Source organism: Diceros bicornis, chromosome 19 (assembly GCF_020826845.1).
Source record: "Diceros bicornis minor isolate mBicDic1 chromosome 19, mDicBic1.mat.cur, whole genome shotgun sequence".
NCBI lineage: Eukaryota > Metazoa > Chordata > Mammalia > Perissodactyla > Rhinocerotidae > Diceros > Diceros bicornis.
In genome coordinates, this window is record NC_080758.1 from 11,243,976 (window position 1) to 11,266,867 (window position 22,892).

A 22,892-nucleotide genomic window follows, 5' to 3' on the forward strand; every position below is an offset into this window, starting at 1 on the left:
AGGGGCGCGTGCAGCCCCGGGGCAGCAGAGCGCGGGGACCTGAAGCGCGGGCGCGGGTGGGCGCAAGAGCAGCGGCGCGCGGGCGGGGGAAGGAGAAGAAGGGGGTGGCAGGGGGCGCTTCGCGCGTGCAGCGGGGGCCGGGGCTCTGGAAGGTGTCGCGCGGAGCCCTGCCCATGCGAGGGACCGGGCCGCGAGCTGAGCCGCCCGGACGCCCGGTGCCCACGCGCGTTGTGCCTGCCGGGGCTGCGGGGCGAGGCCGGGCGCCGCGCTCTCCGCTGCCCGCCCCCTCTCCCCGCCCCGCGCGCAGCCCCTCCCTCCGTCCCGCCTCCTGCCCGGCTCCCTCCCTCCGCGACTGGCGCGCGGCGCACTCGGAGCCCGGCGGGGACCGGGGCGCAGAGGCGGGCGGCCCTGGGTCCGAGGCAGGAGCGGAGCTGGGCCCGGGGGCCCAAGTTTGCCCGTGGCTCCGAGAGGCGGCGCGGGCGCCCCGGGCGACTTCCAGCCCCTTCTCGCGTCCTCGCCGGGGACCCGGTGGCAGCCCGGGGGACGGAAGCCGCGGCACGGCCAAGTCCGAGGCGGGGACGCCGCGACGGGAACTTGAGGTGGGAACTTGGCGCGCTGCAGCCTCGCCGGGCGCCGCCGAGCCCCCGACCGGCCCCCGCGCATGCAAACTCGGGCTCAGGGGGCGCTGCACGTAGCTGTAGCCCCGAGCTCCCCTGCGGGGGCCTCGAAACCCGCCGAGCGGGAAGGCTAGGGCGACAGAAGACCCGGGGACAGCTGCGGGCGGCGGCGTGGGGCGCGCTTGCCGAGGTCACGGTGCGGGTCCAGCTTCAGTTCTTCCCGAGGGGTCCCCGGGGCTCCAAGTGCTGGACGTTCGCCGCCGCGGTGACCGGGCGGGGGGCGCATCCTGGCTGTGGCGGAGATTTCTCGCCGCCTGGCTGGATCCAGGGAGGGGGGAGGCGGAAGGGGGGCGTCTGTCACTCGCTCATTCACTCTATCCTTAGGCACAGAATGGAGCATCCCCACCAGTGGGCTTTATTGAGTCATTCATTAACTCAACAAGCTCTTATTGAGCGCCTACTGTGTGCTAGGCGCTGGGGATTCCGAGACAGCTCTGTTCACTGGAGGCTCCAGCCTCTGGTAGGGAAGGTGGGTGGTCGCCTCCTCAGCCTCGGAGCTTCATACCCCGCGGAAGCGGCTCAGTTTGAATGGATGGGAGCCTTGGAGTGAGGAAGGAAAAGAGAGAAGAAGTTCATCCATTCATGGATTGGACAAAGATTGATTGAGCACCTACTGTGGGCAGCTCAGCATGCATGATTTCATTCATTTCGCAAACAGTTCTTGAGGCACTGTGCTGGGGAGAGAGCAGTGGAGGAGAAGGACGGGGTGGGAGCCGCGTAGCAGCCTAGAGAGAAGTGGCGATTAAGACCGAGCCCTTCCCTTGAGGAGGCCCCAGCCCTGTGACAGGCTGAAGGTCACTAGACAGGTTGCAGCATGGCCTTTCCTTGGCTCATTTAATATGTTCATTCTCAAGGGGAAGGGGAGGCTGGAATAGGTTCTTGGACAGGAAGAAAAGGTCTTTAAACAGCTCCCTGGGGGTGGTGGTCATGGGGAGGGGTGTTGAGAAAGGCTGATCTAATCTGACTGATGAAGGCAGGCTCCCAGCAATGGGGTTTATTAGTTGCCCATTCCGCAGGCATTTTCTTAAGCACTTGCTATTCTTAAGCACTTAAAGGGTGCCAGGCACCAAAGTCCCCCAGATAGATGAGACAGACCCCCTTCACTGACACCTTGAGATAAGTGCAGGGGGAGGTGAGAGGAGGGGCAGGAACTGCTCTGATTCACTGCATGTGCGTGGTGGGGGGAGGCCTGCCTCTGCGAATCTGAGCGGAGGTTTATTCACTAGGGTGTGTTTGATACCCACACATTACTGCAGCCAGAGTCACTATGGGGGGCCTCGCCAGAGCATGTCTCCAAGGAAAGTTCGGCACTGCTGGAGACCCAGCCCCAGTGCTGGGGCCAGGGGAGGGACACATGGCCAGGGCATGCCGTCTTTCTTGAGTGGACTTCTCGGGCTCTGCCGGACCTAAGCTCAACCCGTGTGTCCTCTGTCTTGGAGCTCTGCAGAGGCACCTGCTGAGTGGGGAGGGAGGGAAGATGTGTTTGAAAGACAGGCGAGGATGGCCCCTGGGGATTGCCCCCATCAGTTATTCCCTAACCCAGCCCGTTCCAGTGGAAAGATGTCTGTCATGGGACACACTCCAAACCTGTGGGGAACCATGAATGTGCTGGAAACGAGACAGCCTTGATTCCTGTCCCGAGACTTAAGAACTCAGGCTGGGGGCACCTGGAGCCTGACTGGGGCAGATCTGGGAGCCAGGCTCCTGTCCACTGCTGCTTTGAATTCTCTACGCGGGACACACAGCTGGGCTCTGGCAAGAAGTGCGAGAGATGCCTGGAACCGAAGAGCAAAGAGATGTGTCCCGGATGCAGGGCTGAGAGATGCAAACCCGGACTAAGGAATGAACCCCCAGCCCCTGAAGGGCGTCTTGACTGGGCTGTCCTTTCTCCACATCCCCTTTCTGAATCTGTGATCAAGAGTCAGCATTTCCGGTTGCCAAAGATACAGGGGTCTGGGAATCCACTCTTGGACTCATTAAACCCGGAAATGGAGGCCCTGGGTGGAAAATGGCGGCTGGAAAAGCCACTCTGGATAGAATTAATACAAAGGGAGAGGCAAGGAAGGCTAGTTGCAAGCTCTCAATCACGGTTGGCCATTTTTATTATAGAGCAGACAGTATTTGATTAACAAAATCAGAACATGCAGTGGATGTGCTACAGATGAGGTCTGATTTGTGCCTTGGATTCTCCCCTGCCCTGTGGTGTCTGTGCCACACCCCGCGCCTCCCAGGCCAAGCGGGCACGACCATGCTCTCCCTCCTTCCTTCCTCACTTCCCCAGAGCCTGCAGCCTCAACACTTACTAAGGAAAGAGAACTGAGGGATTGTTTAAGCAGGTGTCCCCTTCCTGCTGCCCCACAGTCCCCCTTGGTCCCCCCAGCCTGCTCCTCTACTGATGCCTGTGTTCCCAAATTTCAGCCTGCAAGGAGACCAACAGAAAAGGACTTTCTGGCTCCTACCCCAAACACTTCCTGGTAGGAGGCAAATGTGCGTTTGGTGTTAATTTGCCAGCAGCAGAGTGGGGAGGCCCCAGACGCCGCCTCTGTCTTTTTTATAGCGGTGGAGACTGGCACGTTTTCTCATTTGGGGGCAGGAGGGGGATGGAGGGAAGAGCCCAGCTCCCAGCAAATATCCCCCTCAAGGGACTTGGACCCCAGCTCACAGGAAGCAGGCCTGAGGTCCAGCATGGTTGGATGGTGACGAGGATGGATGGCAGGTAGCTAAGAAAGACAGATTCTCGCGGGTGCAGCATGTCTCAGAGATCCAGCGTGCCAGGACCTGGGCCAGGCTAATGGCTGGATCCGTTTTGATTAATATGTTAATTGGGGATTAATTCAGCATGACCCGCCCCTGAGTCAGCCCAGCTAGGAACCCTAACCCTGACAGATGAAACCGCACTGGCAGGGGAAGGGCAGTGTGGAGAGATCGAGGGTCCCCTCGACACCTGCTCGGAGTTAGAGAGTGACACAAGTTGAGAAGTGTTGAGGGAGAGAAACCAAGGCCCGAGGGGCTCAGGAGAGAAATGCTTTTCTTTTAGAAAGCTGCCTTGGAGGTTGTGTTAGTTTCCTCCTGCCACATATTACCACTAGTTTGGTGGCTTAAAGCAACATAAATTTATTATCTTACAGTTTTGGGGGATCATAAGTCCAAAATGGGTCTCATTGGGCTAAAATCAGGGGTCAGCAGAGCTGTGTTCCTTCTGGGGGAGGATCCATTTCCTTGCCGTTTCCAGTTTCTAGAGGCTGCCTGCACCCTTGACCCTTGGCTTCGTGTCACTCCAACGGCTGCTTCCATCATCACATCTTCCCTGCCTCGGATCTTCCTGCCCGCCTCTTATAAGGACCCTTGTGATTACACTGGGCCCACCGGGTGATCCAGGATCATGTCCCCATCTCAAGATCCTCAATTTAATCACACCAGCAAAATCTTTTTTGCTCTGTAAGGTAACATATTTGCAGGTTCCGGGGATTAGGACATGGACTTCTTTGGGGGACCATTATACCGTCTACCATAGGGGCATGCCTCATCAGTTTATGTTATGGGTGGGGAAACCGAGGCCCAGCGAGGGAGTGACTTGACTTCAGTGCCAGGTGACGGGGAGAGCCAGCACTGAAGTCCCTGCTCTGGAAGGTGTTTTCTGCTTCACGTTCCTCCTCTGAGAAGGGAAATGTGAGGGGAGTTGTGGGGAGGTGCCAAGCTTGCTGCACAAAAGCCGCTGTAGCAAACACAGAGCTGTTCCACTGTGCCAGGCGCAGCCCCAAGCCCTTATGAGGCAGATGCAATGATTACCCCAGTTTACAGCTGAGGACGCTCAGGCACAGAGAGGTGAAGTCACTTGAGTGAGGGTGCACAGCCTGTAAATGCTGAGCCAGAGGCCATACCCTAACCCCTGGCTGGTTCCTGTCTACACTACTGGAGAGCTCTTCTGCCCGGAGGCCAACTCAGAATTTGACAAAACCAGGGTTTTTGCTGATTTCTTACTCTGCTCTTGTGCAAATACACAAGAGGAATAAAGATGTTTCCCCCAACCGTGGGTAGTTGCCTGCTTTCCCCAAAGACGTTCCAAAAGCTTGTCCGTAGAAAATAGAGACAAGAGATTCTGTCCCTGGCTTGCTGCAGGTAGTGGACACACACACGCACGCACGCACGCACGCACGCACACACACACCCCCCCCAGGAACCAAGAATCTGGGGAGGCAGTAAAATACAGAGGTAAAAGAGGTTTGACTTGGAGTCTCACAGACCTAGTTTGATTCTGACTTCATCCTTTATCACCAGAGTCGTGAGTGTTCACTTCTCGAAGCCTCAGTCTCCTCATCTGTAAAATGGGGGTGTTAATGGTACTGCCTGCCTCTTGGAGAAGGACGTGGGCTCACACAATTAAAGCTCTTAGCACAGCCCCTGGCACTTAGTGAGTGTGCAATTAAGAGAGGCTGGTTGTTGCTGTTACAGCCCAGTGGGCGTGCAGCACTCTCTCCTCATCCTTCCCTCCCACTCGAAGAGGGACAGAGAGCTCGGTCCTAAGGGATGGGCATAGGACTGGAAGAGCAGAGTCAAGAGAGGCCAGTGATTTGTTGAAATCCTGGAGAGAAACCCAGGAGGTATGTTTGCAGTTGGGATCAAGACGCAACAGTTTCTGGAAACCTTTCGTGTCCTTGATGGGATGTGGCCATGGGGACGAGAGATCAGGTGACACTGCTAATTCCTGCAGCAAACCTCCACTCACCAGATCCTCATAACAGCCCTGGAAGGTAGGCACTCTTATCCCACCCCGTAAGAAGGAAACAGGCTCAGAGAGGGCCGGTGACTCAGGGGTGCAGATGGCTGTCTCAGGCCAAAGGGTTATTAGTGGGATCAGCAGTGATGGCCAGGCCAGCCTGGCTTGGCCCTTCATCCATCCTGCCACCTCCTCCCCAGGCCCTGCACCCCGACCCGTGGTCAAGCGCTGACCACAGAGCAGCCTCACGGTGGGGCTGCCACTCAGAACTCTTTTTGGTTTAAATGATCATTTATCTTTAGAAATGTGTACTCAGCCCTCGGTCCTAGCTTGTGAACATCATCTTTCTCCCAAGAGGAAGGGAAAGAAATTGCAGGGGGAGTGCCAGCCGATCTGTGGGCTCACGAGGGGAAATTTGATCAAGGCAGCCCCAAAGCAGGTTTTTCTCTTTAACCAGAAGGGTTTCCACTTCTCCACTGAAGCTCCCTAAGTGTGGGACCCACAGCGCCTTCCAGGACCCCAAGGAGGCTGAGAAGCTGGGCAGGGGCTTCCCTCCAAAGCCCAGAGCAGCTGTCACCCCCCCAGCCCCGGGGGGGGGGTCTCCAGGCCTTCGTGCCACCCCCCTTTTCTCTCTCTGGATCTTCAGCGCACATAAGAATCTCTAGGGGAGCCTGTCAAAAATGCCACTTCCTGGGCCTCCCCCAGCGATTCTGCTTGGGAAGGTCTGTGTCTCCCCTGAGCGCCCAGGGCCATTGGGAGCCTGGTGTTTGGTTGTCCTTGTGCTCTTCATTTTTTTCTTTTTTTAACCTGGATTAAAACCCAGAGTTGTGTTCGCCACACTCTTGACTTCACAGCCCTCCTCCTCACTGGCCCAGCCCAGGCCGGCTCACTCACTCACCCCTTTGTTCCAGTCTCCGTGCTTACTCCCCTGCCCTGCCCCCAGGCACCCTCCCCCTGGCTGATATAGATCCTTACGTGTGCTTGAGTCTCTGTGAAATACGTAACGGTGTGTGTGTTCATTTGCATAAATAGCATGCTGCTGTTCTGTTTCTTCTTCCACTTGGCACCATGTTTTTCAGACTTAAATGTATTGCCAAACCTACATCTAGTTCCTTGCTTCTAATTCCTGCGCAATCTATGGGAGTCCGCCATCTGTATCTATCACTTGTCCGTTTCCCCCAGGATGGATGCTAGGGGACCTCACAGCACCAAGGGCAAGACAGGACACTCTTTCTTATACCTTGTTCCTCTTTTAGATCTGATTCCCCAGAAGCAGATCCTGAGTCAAGGATTTGAGTGCGAATAATTTATTACTAACAATGTCTGCCACAACCCCAGGGACCCGGATCTGGGAAATATAACCAGGAGTGGGATTCCTGGGTCGTAGAGCACCAGCATCCTTCGTTTCCCTCTGTACCCCTGATGGCTTTCCCAGAGGCTATACCAGACCACACTCCCTCTAGCAGTGGGCTCTGGCGGTCGGGCAATGCTGGGTTCAAATCCCGCTGGATCAGATTAAGAAAGAAGTCACCCCTCGCTGGTGGAGGGGGTGATGACAGACCCTCCTCATAGCTAATAATAATACAGCCGGTATCTGCTGAGGGTCCACTGCGTGTCAGGCATTGGGTCAAGCACGTCACCCATGTCATCTGTTTTAGTCCTCACCATAACTCAAGGAGGTAGGAGCTATTCATATCCCCATTTTACAGATGACGAAACTGAGTCTCAGAGGCAGGACATCACTTGTCCAAAGTCACAGAATGACTGGCCTTGAACCCAGGTCTTCTGATGGCAGAGCCAGTGGGCTCTTCCGCTTCCCCAGCTTGGTGTCCCCCAGCTGGAGGAAGGCCAGCTTTCTCTCAGCATCGCCTGTGTTCGTTTCCTCTTGCTGTTGTAACAGATGACCACAAACTGAGTGGCTGAAAACAACACGAACTTATACCTCACACTTCTGGAGGACACAAGTCTCAAATGGGCCTTGCGGGGCTAAAATAAAGGTCTCGGCAGGCTGCATTCCTTTCTGGAGGATCTAGGGAGAGTCGGTTCTTTGCCTTTTCCAGCTTCGAGAGGCTGCCTGCTTTCCTTGGCTCGTGGCCCCTTCCATCTTCACAGTGGCCGTCAGCATTGGCCAGTCGGGTCTTTCTCACAGCGTCGCATCACTCTGACACCCTCTCCTGCCTCTCTCTTCCGTCCTTTAAGGACCTTGTGATTGCATGGGGCCCCCAGAGAGTCCAGGATCATCTTCCCACCTCAAAGGCAGCTGATTAGCATCCCTAATTCCTCCTTGCCATATAATCTAACATATTCACAGGTTCCAGGGATTAGGATTAGGACGGGGACATCTTTAGGAGGGTTGGGGGGGCATTATTCTGCCTACCACATTCCCCCTAGTGGTGTCTACGTGCACTAACCACTCGGGCCTGGTGTGGAATGCAGCTTCAGCAGGGAAGTGGGTGCTGGGCGCTGGGCACAGGGACCACTAGCCTCTGGGCTTCGCCCTATCTCTGCTAGCCTGGCCCTCCTACCCTCTCCAGCCCAGCCAGATCAAAGCTACCAGCTAATACCACCCTCCCCAAACACACACACACACACACACACGATCATCAGGTCAGCTTTGGTGGTCCGACACCATCCATCCATGTGAGACACCCCATCCCTGCTCTCTCTGCAATTTGCCCACACCCTCTCCTGTCCATCACCCCCCAGCCAGGAAAGGCTGCCTCTAACTCAGGTCTCATCATAGCGCCACCTATCCGTCACCTCGGTGAACGGCACCCCTGGAATCATCCTAATTCATCTCTTTTCCTCTCACTACACTCCCGTCCCTCAGCAAGTCCTGTCAGCTCTTCCTCCCAAGTCCATCCCAAATCCATCCAATTCTCCAGGCCCCTCCACTGGTCCAAGCCTTGGTTGCCTCTTTCCAGAATGACTACAGGGGCTTCTAGCCTGGTCTCCCCAGCCCACCAACAGCCTTCTCCTGAGGACTCCCTGTCCCATGTAGAATAAACCCCAGCTCCTTGTCATGGCCCTGCTCCGTCTGGCACCTGCCAACCTTCCCACGCTCATCTTCTCCCACCTTCCCCTCACCCACTCTGCCAGCTCGCTCAGCCTTCTGTTTGGTCTTTGACCATCCATGCCCATCCCCAGGTCGGGGAGCAAGCTCTTCCAATTCCCTCTACCTGAGACACCCTCCCCCAGGTCCTCACAGGGCTGGCTCCTTCCCATCCATGAGGCTCAGCCCCAAGGACCCCTCCTCCGAGAAGCCCTCCCAGACCCCTCCGGCTAATGATGCCCCCAGTCATTTTCCATCTGTCACCTTGTTCCGTTCCCATCACAGCACTCACGACAGCCTGAAATGATCTGTGTACTTATTTAGAGACTGTCCCCCACTAGAATATCAGCTCCATAAGGACAGGGGCTGTGCCTGTCTTGTTCTCTGCTGTGCCTCTAGACCTAGCACAGGTCTGACGCGTGGTAAGTGTTGACTGAACGAGTAACAGCTCCCTCAGGACTCCTCATCCTCATCCCCACCATTGCAGCTCCTTTCTCAAACGGCTTCCTCTTTTCAGGAATCCATATAGAGCCTCAGAAGCAAACTCACTAATATTCATCATGCTCTAGAACTGACAGAGCTAACACTGCAGAGAAATTTTAAAAGACCAGACTTTCTGTGAGGGTATCAGGTGGGGTGAAGAGGAGCATCATTTTCCAGAAGCAGGACTGTGGGGCCTATTTGATCTATGAACTTCACTCGCGACTCTGGAGTCCAGCATTCAGAGCCATGCTCCCCAAACCCATCACACTGGGCTTCCCCAAGACCCAAGGCCAAGGAGAAGTGTACCCATCCTCATTTAGCAAATTCCAGCGTCTGGACCTCCCCAGGGAACTCGGGCCCTCCCTGGACAAGCAGTCTGAACGAAGCGTGCTTTTTCCTCTTCTCCGTACTGCACAGTCTGCTGGGACAGGCTAGCTTTCCACGCAGGATGCTGAGGCTTTAACCCACAGCTGACACAGTCCTGAGAGAAAGAAATGAAGAATCGCTGATTGAGGGAGCTTTCTGCTGGAGGGCGCGTGGGGAGGGCTGAAAGAAGCGATTCCCGGGGAGAAGAGGTGATTACAGCCCTGGGGGTTTCACAGGAGCCCCCAGGGCTTGCAGGATGAGACGAACGTTCCTTTGCCTTCATCACCATTCTCACTAAACAGAACATAATTTTTCCTCTCGTCTTTGGTGGCAAAGATAAAGCAGCAGAGCTGAACCGCGGCATCGCTGATGTGAAGAGCCTAAGAGGGATTCTTCCCACTCGTCCAAGGGATTCTGGCAGGCTCTGCCGGAGGAGACGGGTTCCAATTTTAGGACAAGTTAAAAACATTCTCAACATTCTAAAATCAAATCATTTTAATTTCAAACACAGGTGTAGCCTAGCTTTCCAAAACCCAATCTGTGAAACTAGCTTTTCCCAAAGATAAATGAGTGGGGTGATGATTGGCTTTTGTAAAAGAATTCCTGTTAGGAAGGATCCCCTTTCAAATGTGCAACCCTGCCCACCACTCCCCCCCGCCCCGCTCCTATAAAACTTTACTGTTTCTCATCCGCACAGGAGTGTGTGTATGTGTGTGTGTGTGTGTGCGTGTTTTCCCTGAACATGTCCATAGCACAGATTGACACTCAGATGTTGGAAATGGGTTTCCATTTCCAGTAGATTTTGCTGGTACCATTTGCTTCCATGAGGAATTGGGCTGGGGGAAGGATGGTGATATTAAAAAGCAAAGTATTAGAATCTTACTACTTTTCTATGCATTGGCTTAATTCTGGAGAGCTCTGTTGCTATAATCCAGGGGTCTCAAACTCAAATGCCTACAGGGGCCAGGAAGGAAACATACGTGAGAGAAGGGGAGTGGGTGTTAGGAAGACAATATGGAGGAGTGGGGACTGTGGTAGATTGCTGCATACATGCCCTGCCTAAAGGGGACAGCCATTTCTTGGCTGGAATTTAGGCCAAATGTTGCCCGGTAGTCTGATTTTTCAGGAGAAACCAAAAACATGAATTTTTACATGAAATTTCTCAATTTTCAAAATCTTCTCAAAGCCAGGCAAAATATCTGTTAACCAAATTCAGCCCATGAGCTATGACTGAATAAGCAACCTTATTCTAGTAGTGCAAACTCTTAGCTTTGAGGATTGGGAAGGAAAGAGAAACTGAGAGTTTGACCTCAGTTTCTGAGAAGTGCCCTCATCATGTTGGCCTCCCCGACAGGAAATGTACTCATTCGGTGAGCACTTCTTTGAGCTCTTACGCTGCTGGGTACGGGGATTCAGAGATGAGTAAAGCACAGTTCTTCCTCCACAGAGCAGGCAGTCTAATAAAGGAGCCAGGCTTGCACACAGATAATTCTAAAACCAGGTGGGAACTGCGGTGAAGATCAATGCACCAGGTATGGAGGAGGGGGACTCACTTTAGCTGGAAGAGCCGAGGAAGGCTTCCTGGAGGAGTGAGCATGCCTGTCCAGTGCACCCCTGTATCCTCAAGATGACGTGTGCCGATACCTGAGCAAACATGGCACCGTTGTGATAACTGTGCATGTCTTTGGACATTGCCTCTTATTTATGGCAAACGATATAGGTTTTCCATTTATGGAAGTAATACAAGGTGTCCCTTTAAGATAAATGCGAATAGTAATAATAGACAACAATTATTGAGTACCAACTATATGCCAGGCATGGCATTAAGTGCTCTTACGTACATAATTCATTGAATCCTCTCAGTAATCCCATGAAGCAGGTCATATGGTTACACCCATTTTACAGATGAGGAAATTGAAACACATCAAGGTTGAGTAACTTGCCTGGGCCGTGAGACTCCCAAGTCTGCCTGTAACCACAACATCAGAGCCTCTGGCCTCAGCACTGTGGATATTGGGGGCCGGATAGTTCTCTGTTGTGGGGTCTGGCCTGTGCATCACAGGACATGTAGCAGCATCCTTGGCCCCTATCCGCTAGATGCTGGTAGCGTCCCCCATCATGACAATCTAAAATCCCTCCAGACATTGCCACACGTCCACGGGGGGGACAAAATCGGCCCCGGTTGAGAACCACTGGTCTCCACTAAACTACTTTTCCAAGCTAAATAAATACAAAAAATTGGGGCGAATTTAAAATCAAGTGTTAAGTAAGTAATAGTACAGATGTTGCATGCCAGTCCACTGGGATGCAGCTTTGGGGGCCTGGGGACCATGTCTGATTCTGTGCTTGACCGCCAGCCCCCAGTGCTTAAAGCAGTGCCTTTTATAGCATCAATGAGGTGGATATGGAAGAATTAGGAAATGCTGAACCATGGTGTTGCTAGTTTCACTTTTTTTTTTTTTTTTTTTGGTGAGGAAGACCAGCCCTGAGCTAACATCCGATGCCAATCCTCCTCTTTTTGCTGAGGAAGACTGGCCCTGGGCTAATATCCATGCCCATCTTCCTCTACTTTATATGGGACGCCACCACAGCATGGCTTGACAAGCGGTGCGTCCGGTCTGCGCCCGGGATCCGAACTGGCGAACCCCAGGCCACCGCAGCTGAGCGCACAAACTTTGCTGCACCACCCGAGGGCCCGCTATTTTCACTCTTAAGTGAATTTCTTAGTCAGCTTGGGCTGCTGTAACAAAGTACCCAGACTGGGCGGCTTAAACCACACACATTTATTGCTCACAGTTCTGGAGGTTGGAAGTCGGGGTCAGGGTGCCAGCATGGCCGGGTTCTAGAGAGGACACTCTTCCTGGCTTGTAGATGGCTGCCTTCTCGCTGTGCCCTCCTGGTGGAAGGAGCCAGCCAGCTCCAGTGTCTCTTCCTCTTCTTATAAGGGCACCCATCCCATCATGGGGGCTCCACCCTCATGACCTCATCTAAACCTAATTACCCCCCAAAGTCCCGCCTCCTAATACCCTCCCATTGGGGGTTAGGGCTTCCCCTATGAATTTGGGGGGGGGGGGCACAATTCAGTCCGCAACAGCAAATATCTGCAGAACCGGCGTTGTCCGCCAAGACTGAGTCGTCACTGCAGTCTTTCCTTGCTTCTCCCCCCAGGCCCCAGAGGGATGTGAAGGCCCAAAATGACCCTCCTGCCGGGAGACAATTCTGATTACGACTACAGCGCCCTGAGCTGCGCCTCGGACGCCTCCATCCACCCGGCCTTCCTCCCGCAGAGACAGTCGCTCAAGGGCGTCTTCTACCGCCGCGCCCAGCGGCTGCGGCCGCAGGACGAGCCCCGCCAGGGCGGCCAGCCCGAGGACCGCCGGCGGCAGATCATCATCAACGTGGGCGGCATCAAGTACTCGCTGCCCTGGACCACGCTGGAGGAGTTCCCGCTGACGCGGCTGGGCCAGCTCAAGGCCTGCACCAACTTCGACGACATCCTCAACGTGTGCGATGACTATGACGTCACCTGCAACGAATTCTTCTTCGACCGCCACCCGGGGGCCTTCGGCACCATCCTGACCTTCCTGCGCGCGGGCAAGCTGCGCCTGCTGCGGGAGATGTGCGCGCTCTCCTTCCAGGAGGAGCTGCTCTACTGGGGCATCGCCGAGGACCACCTGGACGGCTGCTGCAAGCGCCGCTACCTGCAGAAGGTCGAGGAGTTCGCCGAGTCGGTGGAGCAGGAGGACGACGACGACCCGCTGGCCAGCGAGGACCGCGACAGCGAGGGCCCGGCCGGGGGCGAGGGCCGCCTGGGCCGCTGCATGCGGAGACTGCGCGACATGGTGGAGAGGCCGCACTCGGGGCTGCCGGGCAAGGTGTTCGCCTGCCTCTCGGTGCTCTTTGTCACGGTCACCGCTGTCAACCTCTCGGTCAGCACCTTGCCCAGCCTGAGAGAGGAGGAGGAGCAGGTAAGAAAGAGCCCAGAGCTGTGTGCGGGAGGCTCGCTGCAGTGAGGGAAGGCCTCTGAGGACAGGAGATAAAATGGTCTGCTGGACCACTGTCCTCCCAGAAGTCTACATCCTTCACCCCCACACTGCCACCTCCTCCAGGAGGCCTTCCCTGACTGTGCTGTCTGAGTAGCATCCCCATTCCCTCCTGACATCGTGTGTACATGTGTCCTGTCCACCTCCATGTTCAAAAATGAGCTCTCTGCCTGGCGTGGTCTCCACTGTGCCCTCTGTGTCAAGAATGATGTCCAGCATGGATGAGGCACTCAGCCACTCTCTGTTGAGCGGACGAGTGAGTGAATAAATGGATGATGTGATTTGTGATGTGTCTGGCCCTAAGCTAAGCACATGACATATATCATCAAAATTTATTGGAGTCCTTCCTCAGTCTTCCTAGTTCTCTTGTGTAAAAATATCCCGGAAACATTTTATGGGTCTTGAACATCATTTTTATTGATAGGGGTGTGTGTGTGCTCGTGTCTTCAAATAGTGAGCATTTCTTTGTGTTAAATGAGAGAATGCAGGCAAAGTGTTTATCCAGGACCTCACACGGGTGTGTGCTCACTTCTCAGGGCTGCCCCTTAGCAGGCAGTTCATAGGAACAGGGGCTGGGCTGCAGCTCTGCCTGCATCTTGTTCTCTGGGGGAATCTTCCAGCAGCCCCGTACGGGAGGTGTCCTCACGCTCACCTAACTGATGAGGACACTGAGGCAGAGCAGCTCGCCCAGACCCCGATCTGACCGAGTCCAAATTCTGTGTTCTTAAACACGGAAGTATGCGTCCCACATGGCAGGACCTCATTAGCCACGGAAGTGGGATGGTCCACACCGTGCTTTCCAAAACTTTGACTTGGTTGCCAACATTTAAAAGTAAGGTGTTTTTCATTTAAAAATTCAAACTCCCAGCTTCTCTTAAAATTTGTATGGTCGGGCCCCCTGGCCTGCGGTCCCTCATGGCAGCTCTTGGTGGGAGCTGGCTCCACGGGACATTCGTTCCCCGGGTCAGCCTCCTGATGTCTGAGACCCTCAGGCCTTTGAGTGGGAGCCCTGCCCACACACAAGGGTTCTGGAAGCGAGTTTCAAGACAGCCCGGAGTTTCACACAGGTGCAAATTACATGAGTATTGGAGAAATAGATATGGCAGTGTGAAACGAACATAAATGTCATGGCAGCCAGCATCTATTGAGCACTGGCTGTGTACCCTGCATGCGCTAAGTGCTTTATATGCTCTCTCTGATTGCACATTACAACTACTCACCACGTGCGGGTTTTTCCACGTACAGGTATGATGGAGGAAGTAGCAATGGCTGTTGCATTTGTAACTCACAGGGGGTTTCTGGGCCTTTTTATCTACATTGAATTTGAAAAATGAGTATTCAGAAAGCAGCCCTCAACTGGCAAAATTAACTTCTGATAAGCATAAAGGGCAGTGAGGAAGAGGGCAGGGCCAGAGCCACATGGCCTGAATTTGAATCCTATTCCGTCCATGCTGGCTGTGTATCTGTAGGCAAGTTACTTACCCTCCCTGTGCCTCAGTTTCCTCACCCGTCCACGGGGTCGTGAACAGGCCCGCCTCACAGCATTGTGAGGATTCAGTGAGTGAGTCCACGTGAAGTGATTGGAACAAGGCCTGCGCACGAGCGTGCGGGAAGTGCAAACTGTACGGATTATACGCGCCTGCCAAGAAAAGAGAGAAAACGCTCGTCGTTTGAGACCTGTTGGAAGTGCCTGTACTTCGTCTAGATTTCTTCTTAGCTCCAACATATGCAGTCCTGATTTTATCAGAAAATGCTAATAACACCACTGTTTTCTTCAATTTCTGATACTTGCTTTTTTTTTTAATACAGTCGTGTGTCGCTTAACGACGGGACACGTTCTGAGAAATGCATTGTTAAGCGATTTCATCGTTGTGCAAACATCATAGAGAGGACTTACACAAACCTAGACGGTGTAGCCCACTACACACCCGGGCTGTATGGTGCTCATCTGTGGGACCCCCGTCCTACGTGCGATCCACCATTGACCGAAACGTCATTATGTGGCGCACGACTGTAATACCTGGTCTGTTTCACGATTCAGTGAAAATGCTGTTCTCTCCCTTCATTTTGGGGACCAGTAGGTTCACTGTTTCACTTGCTCCTTAGCACACATTTGAGTGCCTACTGTCTTCAGGGACGGTGGGGCAGGCAGAGTGACCGGAATGAGCCTTCCAGCTTCAAGGAGCTTCACGTCTAGTGGCGGGGGGACAGTGACACCCCCATACATGTGAGACAAGCTCTTGTGAGAGGCCCCCCAACTGTGCTGGGGATACTTGGAGGGAGCGCACTCCAGGAAGGCTTCCCAGAGGAGGGGGCTTCCTGTCCCAGAGGTCTGAGACCTCTAAGCCCCACCCAGTACTAGTGCATCTCTCCGGTCTAACGGATTCCTGGAGAGCGTGCCATTAGAGCAGGACTAGAGAACCCGCTGTGCCCAGGACCCAACAAGATGCCCCAGGCTAGAACTGTTAGCGCCTTCCCTCTCTGCCAAAGTCCACTTTGAGCTTGAAGGTCAAAGCCTCTGGGGACCGTCTGCCGTCCAGTTATATTCCAGAGAGACAAGCTGGCAGCCAGCATGCCAAATACAGTGCACAGATGTGTTTGAGTGTTTAGGCCCAGAGACTGTTTCCTCTCTATTGAGTTATCACAACATTTAAAACCCAGGAGATTTCACGTAAAACTCCAGATTTCCAGCTTCTCTTGAAAGCTTCAGTGAGGCACCCTCAAGCCTGTTCGCTGGGGCAGTGATCCGAGGGTGCTGAGCAGGACGGCCTTGCTCTCCAGCGGGCCTCCACCCAACTTGGCCCTCCTCCGCCGTTTTTCGCTTGCCTGCCTGGCCTTGAGTTGGCACCTCTGTCTAAACACCAGTCCAGCGCTCTTCGGCCAGCCCGGTGGCGTAGCAGTTAAGTTCATGCGCTCTGCTTCGGCGACCCGGGGTTCGCAGCTTTGGATCCCGGGCCTACACACCAGTTGTCAGGCCATGCTGTGGCAGCGTCCCATCTAAAGTAGAGGAAGATGGGCACGGATGTTAGCACAGGGCCAGTCTTCCTCAGCAAAAAAGAGGAGGATTGGCAATAGATGTTAGCTCAGGGCCAATCTTCCTCAGCAAAAAAAAAAAAAAGGAAAAAAGAGAGAGAGACCCAATGCTCTTCCATCCATCCCAGTAACAAATGTGAGTTGATCGCCTGCCACATGCCAGGCCTTCCCACATGCTGGGGTACTAGCAGTGGACAAACTGCCCACCCTGTGGGGCTACAGTCTGCTGGGGCAAGGGGGCAGGCAAGGCGGGGGGCAGAGACAGACAATAAATGAGGCAAATAAGTAACTTATAAAGCCTGTTAAAACATGGTGGGCTCTACGAGCAGACAGCACAGGATAAGGGGAATGGGGGTAGGACAAAGGGGGTGGTCACAAAAGCCCTCCCCAGGAAGGTGGTATCGAGGCAAAGATCTGGGGGAAGGGAGGGTGGGTGATGTGGGTGTCTGGGGGAAGAGGAATCTCATGGGGGAAGCAGAAGGTCAAGGCCGGGCTTGGGGGGTGAGCCTGGGGTTGGAGGGGCCGTGAGGAGCCCATGAGGCTGGAACAGGCAAGCAAGGTGGGCGGGGGGTGAGGGAGTGAGAGAGGTGGTGCCGGGGCCACGGTACCCTGGGGCCAGAGGAGGGGACTAAGCTATCTCTCTGAGCCATGGAGGGGCTGAGCAGAGGCGGGACAGGGTCTGATTCATGTTCTCAGGGTCCCTCTGGCTGTGTGTACAAAATGGACTGTAGGGACCAGAGAGCCCAGGGAGGGCGTGCCAGCAAGAGAGGATGGGGGCTGGACCAGGTGGGGGCAGTGGACCTAGGAGAAGTGGTTTGATTCTGGAATTGTTTTAAATGGAGAGCCAACGGGATATCCTGAGGATTATATGGGAGGTGGCAGGAGGAGGCCAAGTCTCCTGTCCAGAGCGAGGGGAAAGGTGGGATTGCCGATGGCTGAGAAGGGAAACCACAGGCAGGTGGGTGTGCAGGAGAAATCAGGAGCCCAAAGAGACCAGATCTTATTGTTGCTGCCACAGAAAAGAAACGATAATTATGTGGCGTGTTAGAGGTGCTGGCTAATGCTACAGCGATACTAATCACACTGCAATACATAGATGGATCAAAGCAACTCATCGTACACCCTAAGTTTACACAATGCTATATGTCAACTGTATCTCAATACAAATAAATTTAAAAGAAGAAGAAGAAATCAGGGGCCTGGTTTAGGACATGACGAGTTTGAGACGGCTATCAGACGCCCCAGGGGTGACATCAAGGAGGCAGTCTGTCTGGGGTCTGGAGGTCGGGGGCGAGGTCTGGGCTGGAGAGAGAGTTGAGGAGTGGTCAGCGTCTAGATGGCACTTCAAGCCCGAGGCCTGGACGTCATCATCAGGGAGTGAGCATAACTGCAGAGAGCCCCAGGGCCACACGACATGGACAGGCGGGTTGGCCGTGCCCAGATCGCCTTTCACCAGGTAGCGCAGCCCCCCGCCCCACAGAGCTCCGTGCTCCTTGCTGGTGGGACCTCTGACCTCTCCCGTGACCTCTCCCCTCTCTCCCAGGGCCAGTGCTCCCAGATGTGCTTCAACATCTTCATCGTGGAGTCCGTGTGCGTGGGCTGGTTCTCCCTCGAGTTCCTCCTGCGGCTCGTCCAGGCGCCCAGCAAGCTGACCTTCCTGCGGAGCCCGCTGACGCTGATCGACATGGTGGCCATCCTGCCCTACTACGTCACCCTGCTGGTGGACGGCGCCGCCGCGGGCCGCCGCAAGTCGGGCGCGGGCAGCAGCTACCTGGACAAGGTGGGGCTGGCGCTGCGGGTGCTGCGGGCGCTGCGCATCCTGTACGTCATGCGCCTGGCCCGCCACTCGCTGGGGCTGCAGACGCTGGGGCTCACGGCCCGCCGCTGCACCCGCGAGTTCGGGCTTCTGCTGCTCTTCCTCTGCGTCGCCATCGCCCTCTTTGCCCCGCTCCTCTATGTCATCGAGAACGAGATGGCCGACAGCCCCGAGTTCACCAGCATCCCTGCCTGCTACTGGTGGGCTGTCATCACCATGACGACTGTGGGCTATGGAGACATGGTACCCAGGAGCACACCCGGCCAGGTGGTGGCGCTCAGCAGCATCCTCAGTGGCATCCTCCTCATGGCCTTCCCGGTGACCTCCATCTTCCACACCTTCTCTCGCTCCTACCTGGAGCTCAAGCAGGAACAGGAGAGGGTGATGTTCCGGAGGGCCCAGTTCCTCATCAAAACCAAGTCGCAGCTGAGCAGCATGTCCCAGGACAGTGACATCTTGTTTGGAAGTGCCTCCTCGGACACCCAAGACAACAGCTGAGGCCAGAGGACACGCCTCGTCACCATCACCACCAGGACACCCTCAGCCCCGCCTGCCCTCTGCGGCTTGAAGCCATTGTCATCACTGCAGAAGCCCTGGAAGGCACGTGCCGCTTCTGAGCGCGGCCCTGGCATAGGACTGACTGGAACCACACCCCAGGGAGGACGTCGCACCATCCGCAGAGGGCCCTTGCCCTCCACAAGCGAAGAGGAAGCTGTCCTGACCCCAGCACACAGCTGCGACCGTCCCCCCCCCCCCACACCCCAGCCCCTGTGTCTGTTTCCCTCGGTAAGGAGATGGCTTGTTCTTTCCACCATGTAAATAACATGCCCAGCAAAGACTTGCTTTATGGGTGTGCCTAGAGAAAAATATACAAACAGCAGCAGCAGTGTGTCTGTCTGTCTGTAGTGTGGATCATATGCAATTAAAGAAAACCTTTGAAAAAGAGAGAAAAAGCCTTTTGTGGGGCTCTCTTAAGAGAGGAAACTGTCTCCCAGCAAAGCCAGCCAGTGTGGGTGCCAGAAGGAACGGGGCCTGTCTCCCTGGGTCTTTCCAGCCTGATGGGCCCCAGTGGGTTTGGAGGAAATGGGAGAAAACAGAGAGCTACCTTTGGGAAAACTGCTGGTAAATACTGCATTCCCTCTCTTGTTTGTCTCTGACTCCTCCCACCTCCAGCCTCTCTTTCTCCCTTTTTCCTTTTCTCCCATCCTCTGTTCTCCTCTTTTGTACCTTAAGGCCTATTTTGCAAACTTTTCCCCCAAGACACCCCTAATAGTTGGGTGGACCCCAAGGGGCCTGTCAGCACTGCTGACCACAGGTGAAATCGCTTCATTTTGTCTCTAAAAACTAGTGTGGGTTTTTATTCTACTCCACATTTATTTTAATATTTGAAAAAAATGCTTTAAATCATTTACCTGAACCTAAATCGACACCTAGAGTGGGGTTGATGCTTCGGGAAGGTGGGCCATGGTCCCCAGGAAGTCTGAGAAGCACAGTCTGAAGCCCCCAAAGGCCTCGCTGTGCTCCCCGAAGACCTGCAGAGCCCCCGCCTGACCGGGAACAGCTCTCTGCCCTCACGTGGTATGGATGACGTGTGGTAGAGGGGGAACCCAGGCCAGCCCACCAGCTTGACTCAGCTGGCAGGGATCAGAGCCCCTCGGTGCCAGGATGGGGAGGGGCTTCAGCCCAGGTTGCAGTCACAAGTCTGTCTTCACCCTCAAAGATACGAAGATACGAAGATACGGCAGCATCACTTTCTTCTTCATTCCAAACCTCCTGCTGCCTTGGCCACGGCCCTCCCCTCGGCTGGCAGCAGAAAGCACTCTCTCAGAATCTGATCACACCGCTGCCCTGCCTAAATCCACCAGTGGCTGTCCCTCACGTTCAGAATAAACCCAATGCCCTGCGTGACCTGGGCCCTCCCCTCCCCTCCAGCTTCATCTCCCACCTCTCTCTCTGTCGCTCACTCCACCCAGCCACACTGGCCTCGGTTCTACTCCTCCCACGCACCCAGCCCAACCCACCTCAGGGCCTGCCCGCATTCAGATCCCTCTGACGGGCATGCCCTTTCTACAGAACATTGCATGGCTGGCTCTTTCCCATCACCTTTCTGACCACCTCCCTATAGACTCCACTCCAGCACCTCTGCCACCACCACTCTCCCCCCTTACCCAGCTTGATGTTCTTCATCCACTGATCGACCTCTGAAATTGCCTTGTTTGTTTCTCGGCTACTCAGTTACGGTCCGTCTCCCGCACAAGGAGGTCAGGGATACACTGGCGGGGACTCAGCGATACGGCTGACCCCTGACCCCCAGCACCTAGCACAGGTCCTGGCACCTGGTAGGTGCTCCATAAACATTTGTGGAATGAATGAATGAATGAATGAATGAAGGGAACAGGAAAGAGGGCCAGGAAGTAGAAAGCCGTTTGCTTTCGACGTGGGATGCCGGGGTGTCCGAGCACCTCTCTCTTTCTCTCTCTCTCTCCGGTGTGGGGCCCGGCTCTCTCAACGCCACACACTCGGTGATGCAGAGTGGAAACATCATCTGAGTCACGAGGGCCTTGTTACAGGCTCTCCTGACACCTGCTTCCAGTGACTCACGCCTAAAAAGTCAGTTTTCCAGTTAATTAACTCTGCCTTCCCCAGCCCAGTGGGTGTCACAGGAGACGGGCATCATGCTGGTGTGGTAATAATACCTTGATTTGTGGAGTGACCTTGTTTCCCCTCCAAAGTGGCTGTGAGAGACAGGAGACACTTGAAAATGCTAGACAGACAGAAAGGTGACACAGGAAGAGGTATACAGTGGAGCCCTTTAAAACTCAAGGGAGCGGAAGGCACATGCCATTTGGGGTGAAGGAGGGAACCCCGAATGGGGTGGCACTGGGAGGGAGCTGTGCCCCCACTACACTGAGGGCAGAGGCTGGGGCTGGGGGCACTGAGGGTCGAGGTTTCCGGCGTCTTCTTGCAGATTCTGACCAGTGCTGGTGGCTCGGGCCGAGGTCCAGACCTAGGCGCCTCTCAAGACCTCCCTTGGGACAAAGGGGCTCTCGATACTGAGCTGCACACCCAGAGTGGGGCAGAGGGGCCGTTGGCCCTAATGAAGAATCCAGAGGCCTCAGGACGCCTGACTGACCGCTTCTAGGACCATCATCACCTTCACGATCACGGCTTTTCCACTCTTGCTAGAGTGGACATTGCTAGCACATTGCTAGAAGCAATGTGAAATCTGACACAGAGAGTCCAGCTAGAAATCGGATCGAATATGATCTGTTCTGCCTGAAGCATGGGGGCACCATTCCTTGCCTCTGCCCTAAGGGGGCCTCCCTTTCCACCCCGGTGCAGGCGACTAACTCCACACAGCCCCCGGAGGGACGGTGAGTGAAAGTCACTGCTCTGGGGGAAACAGCAAAGCAGACCTTCCCCAATCTGATTTATTGTTTAGGTCACATGGTTCCCCTCATCTCCGGTTCAGCTCAGCGCTTCTGGAGGACGCACAGCAGGGGTTTGGGAAGCTGACTTAGTACAGATTCTCAGGCCCCAGCTCTGAGCAGGGCAGGACTTCTCGCCTGGGGCTCAGAATTAAAGAGGGAGCCAAAAACACTCAGAAATCTAGATACGTCATACTTTAATGCAGAATTTTTTAAAAATCAAAATTAATGTCAAGAATCCACAATGAACAAAATATCCAGATTTTGGATAAAGACAGGATCTGCCTCTGCACTTGCACAACCCAGCCCCACTTGCCTCTCCCGAGTTCCGGTCCTGTCCCCACACCCCTGGGGACACCCCAGGCATATCCTGCGAGACAGCTGCAATCGGCCGAGGGCAGGTCTCCCACAAAGCTCGGGGGGAGCCTTCAGCTCCTGGCACCCGCAGCTGCTGGGGCCTGGGCGCCCCATCCCTCAAGCGGACCAGGGCGGGCCCCACCACCACCTCCCACCCTGTGAGCGTTTCCGAAGCAGGCCCTGCCCTCGTGGGACCCACACGGCTATGGGGAGAGAGAGACAGTGAGCATGTGAATTAAAGAAAATACCTTCTGATGTCGGTGAGCTCAGGGTGACCTGGCAGAGAGTGGCTGGGGCCACAGGGAGGTGGAGAGCAGCCACTTGAGAGGGTCAGGGAGGGACTATCTGAGGAGGTGGCATTTGAATGGGGACCTGGAGGAGGGGAGGGGCAGTGATCCAAGCAGAAGGGACAGCCAGAGCAAAGCCCAGAGGAGGGGAGGACCAGACATTCCACCAGCCGTCAAGGGCACACATGGGCACGGAAACATGTCCCCGCTGGGACGCCTCCCAGGAGAAAACTCAGATATGCAAAGTAGACACTGAACAAACATTTCCAGAGGCCTGACTCTGAACCAAGCCCTATCGTAGCAGCTGGGGGAAAACCAAAAACAAGACAGTGGACTCCGTCCCTGCCCAGAGGTGCTGATGGGGAAGACGACACGTGAACGAGACATGTTCGCACATGTAGATGGACGGGGGCAATGCAGTCACAGGGGCTGCGGGAGCATGGAGGAAGACACCAGAAAATAAAGAAGGATTTCACTCAGATTTCCATCTGCTTAGATGGCCTCACATGTTTTCCTCCAGAAAAAATAAATAGGATTCCTCCTAACACCGGTTCTCCTCTCTCTCCCTCCCTTTCTCCCGTCTAGTCCGGTCAGCTTCTATCAGGAATCTGACCACTCTGCCTCCTCCAATGG

At 54.9% G+C, this 22,892-nt stretch overlaps 1 protein-coding gene across 1 annotated transcript; it reads left to right on the forward strand.

Annotated features, from left to right (window-relative positions):
- The first annotated feature begins 386 nt into the window (after positions 1-386).
- KCNG1 (potassium voltage-gated channel modifier subfamily G member 1) lies at positions 387-19,129 on the forward strand. The gene is made up of 3 exons (XM_058562463.1): positions 387-599; positions 12,464-13,263; positions 17,915-19,129. Exons 2-3 carry the CDS (start codon positions 12,490-12,492, stop codon positions 18,683-18,685), a joined length of 1,545 nt encoding a protein of 514 aa, XP_058418446.1. The 5' UTR covers positions 387-599; positions 12,464-12,489; the 3' UTR covers positions 18,686-19,129.
- Positions 19,130-22,892: the final 3,763 nt, after the last annotated feature.

Excerpts from the sequence above, each read along its gene's own strand:
- KCNG1 (XM_058562463.1), top strand. The coding sequence starts at position 12,490 with ATGACCCTCCTGCCGGGAGACAATTCTGATTACGACTACAGCGCCCTG. Across the intron at positions 13,264-17,914 it reads TGAGAGAGGAGGAGGAGCAG|GGCCAGTGCTCCCAGATGTG; the intron begins GTAAGAAAGAGC and ends CCTCTCTCCCAG.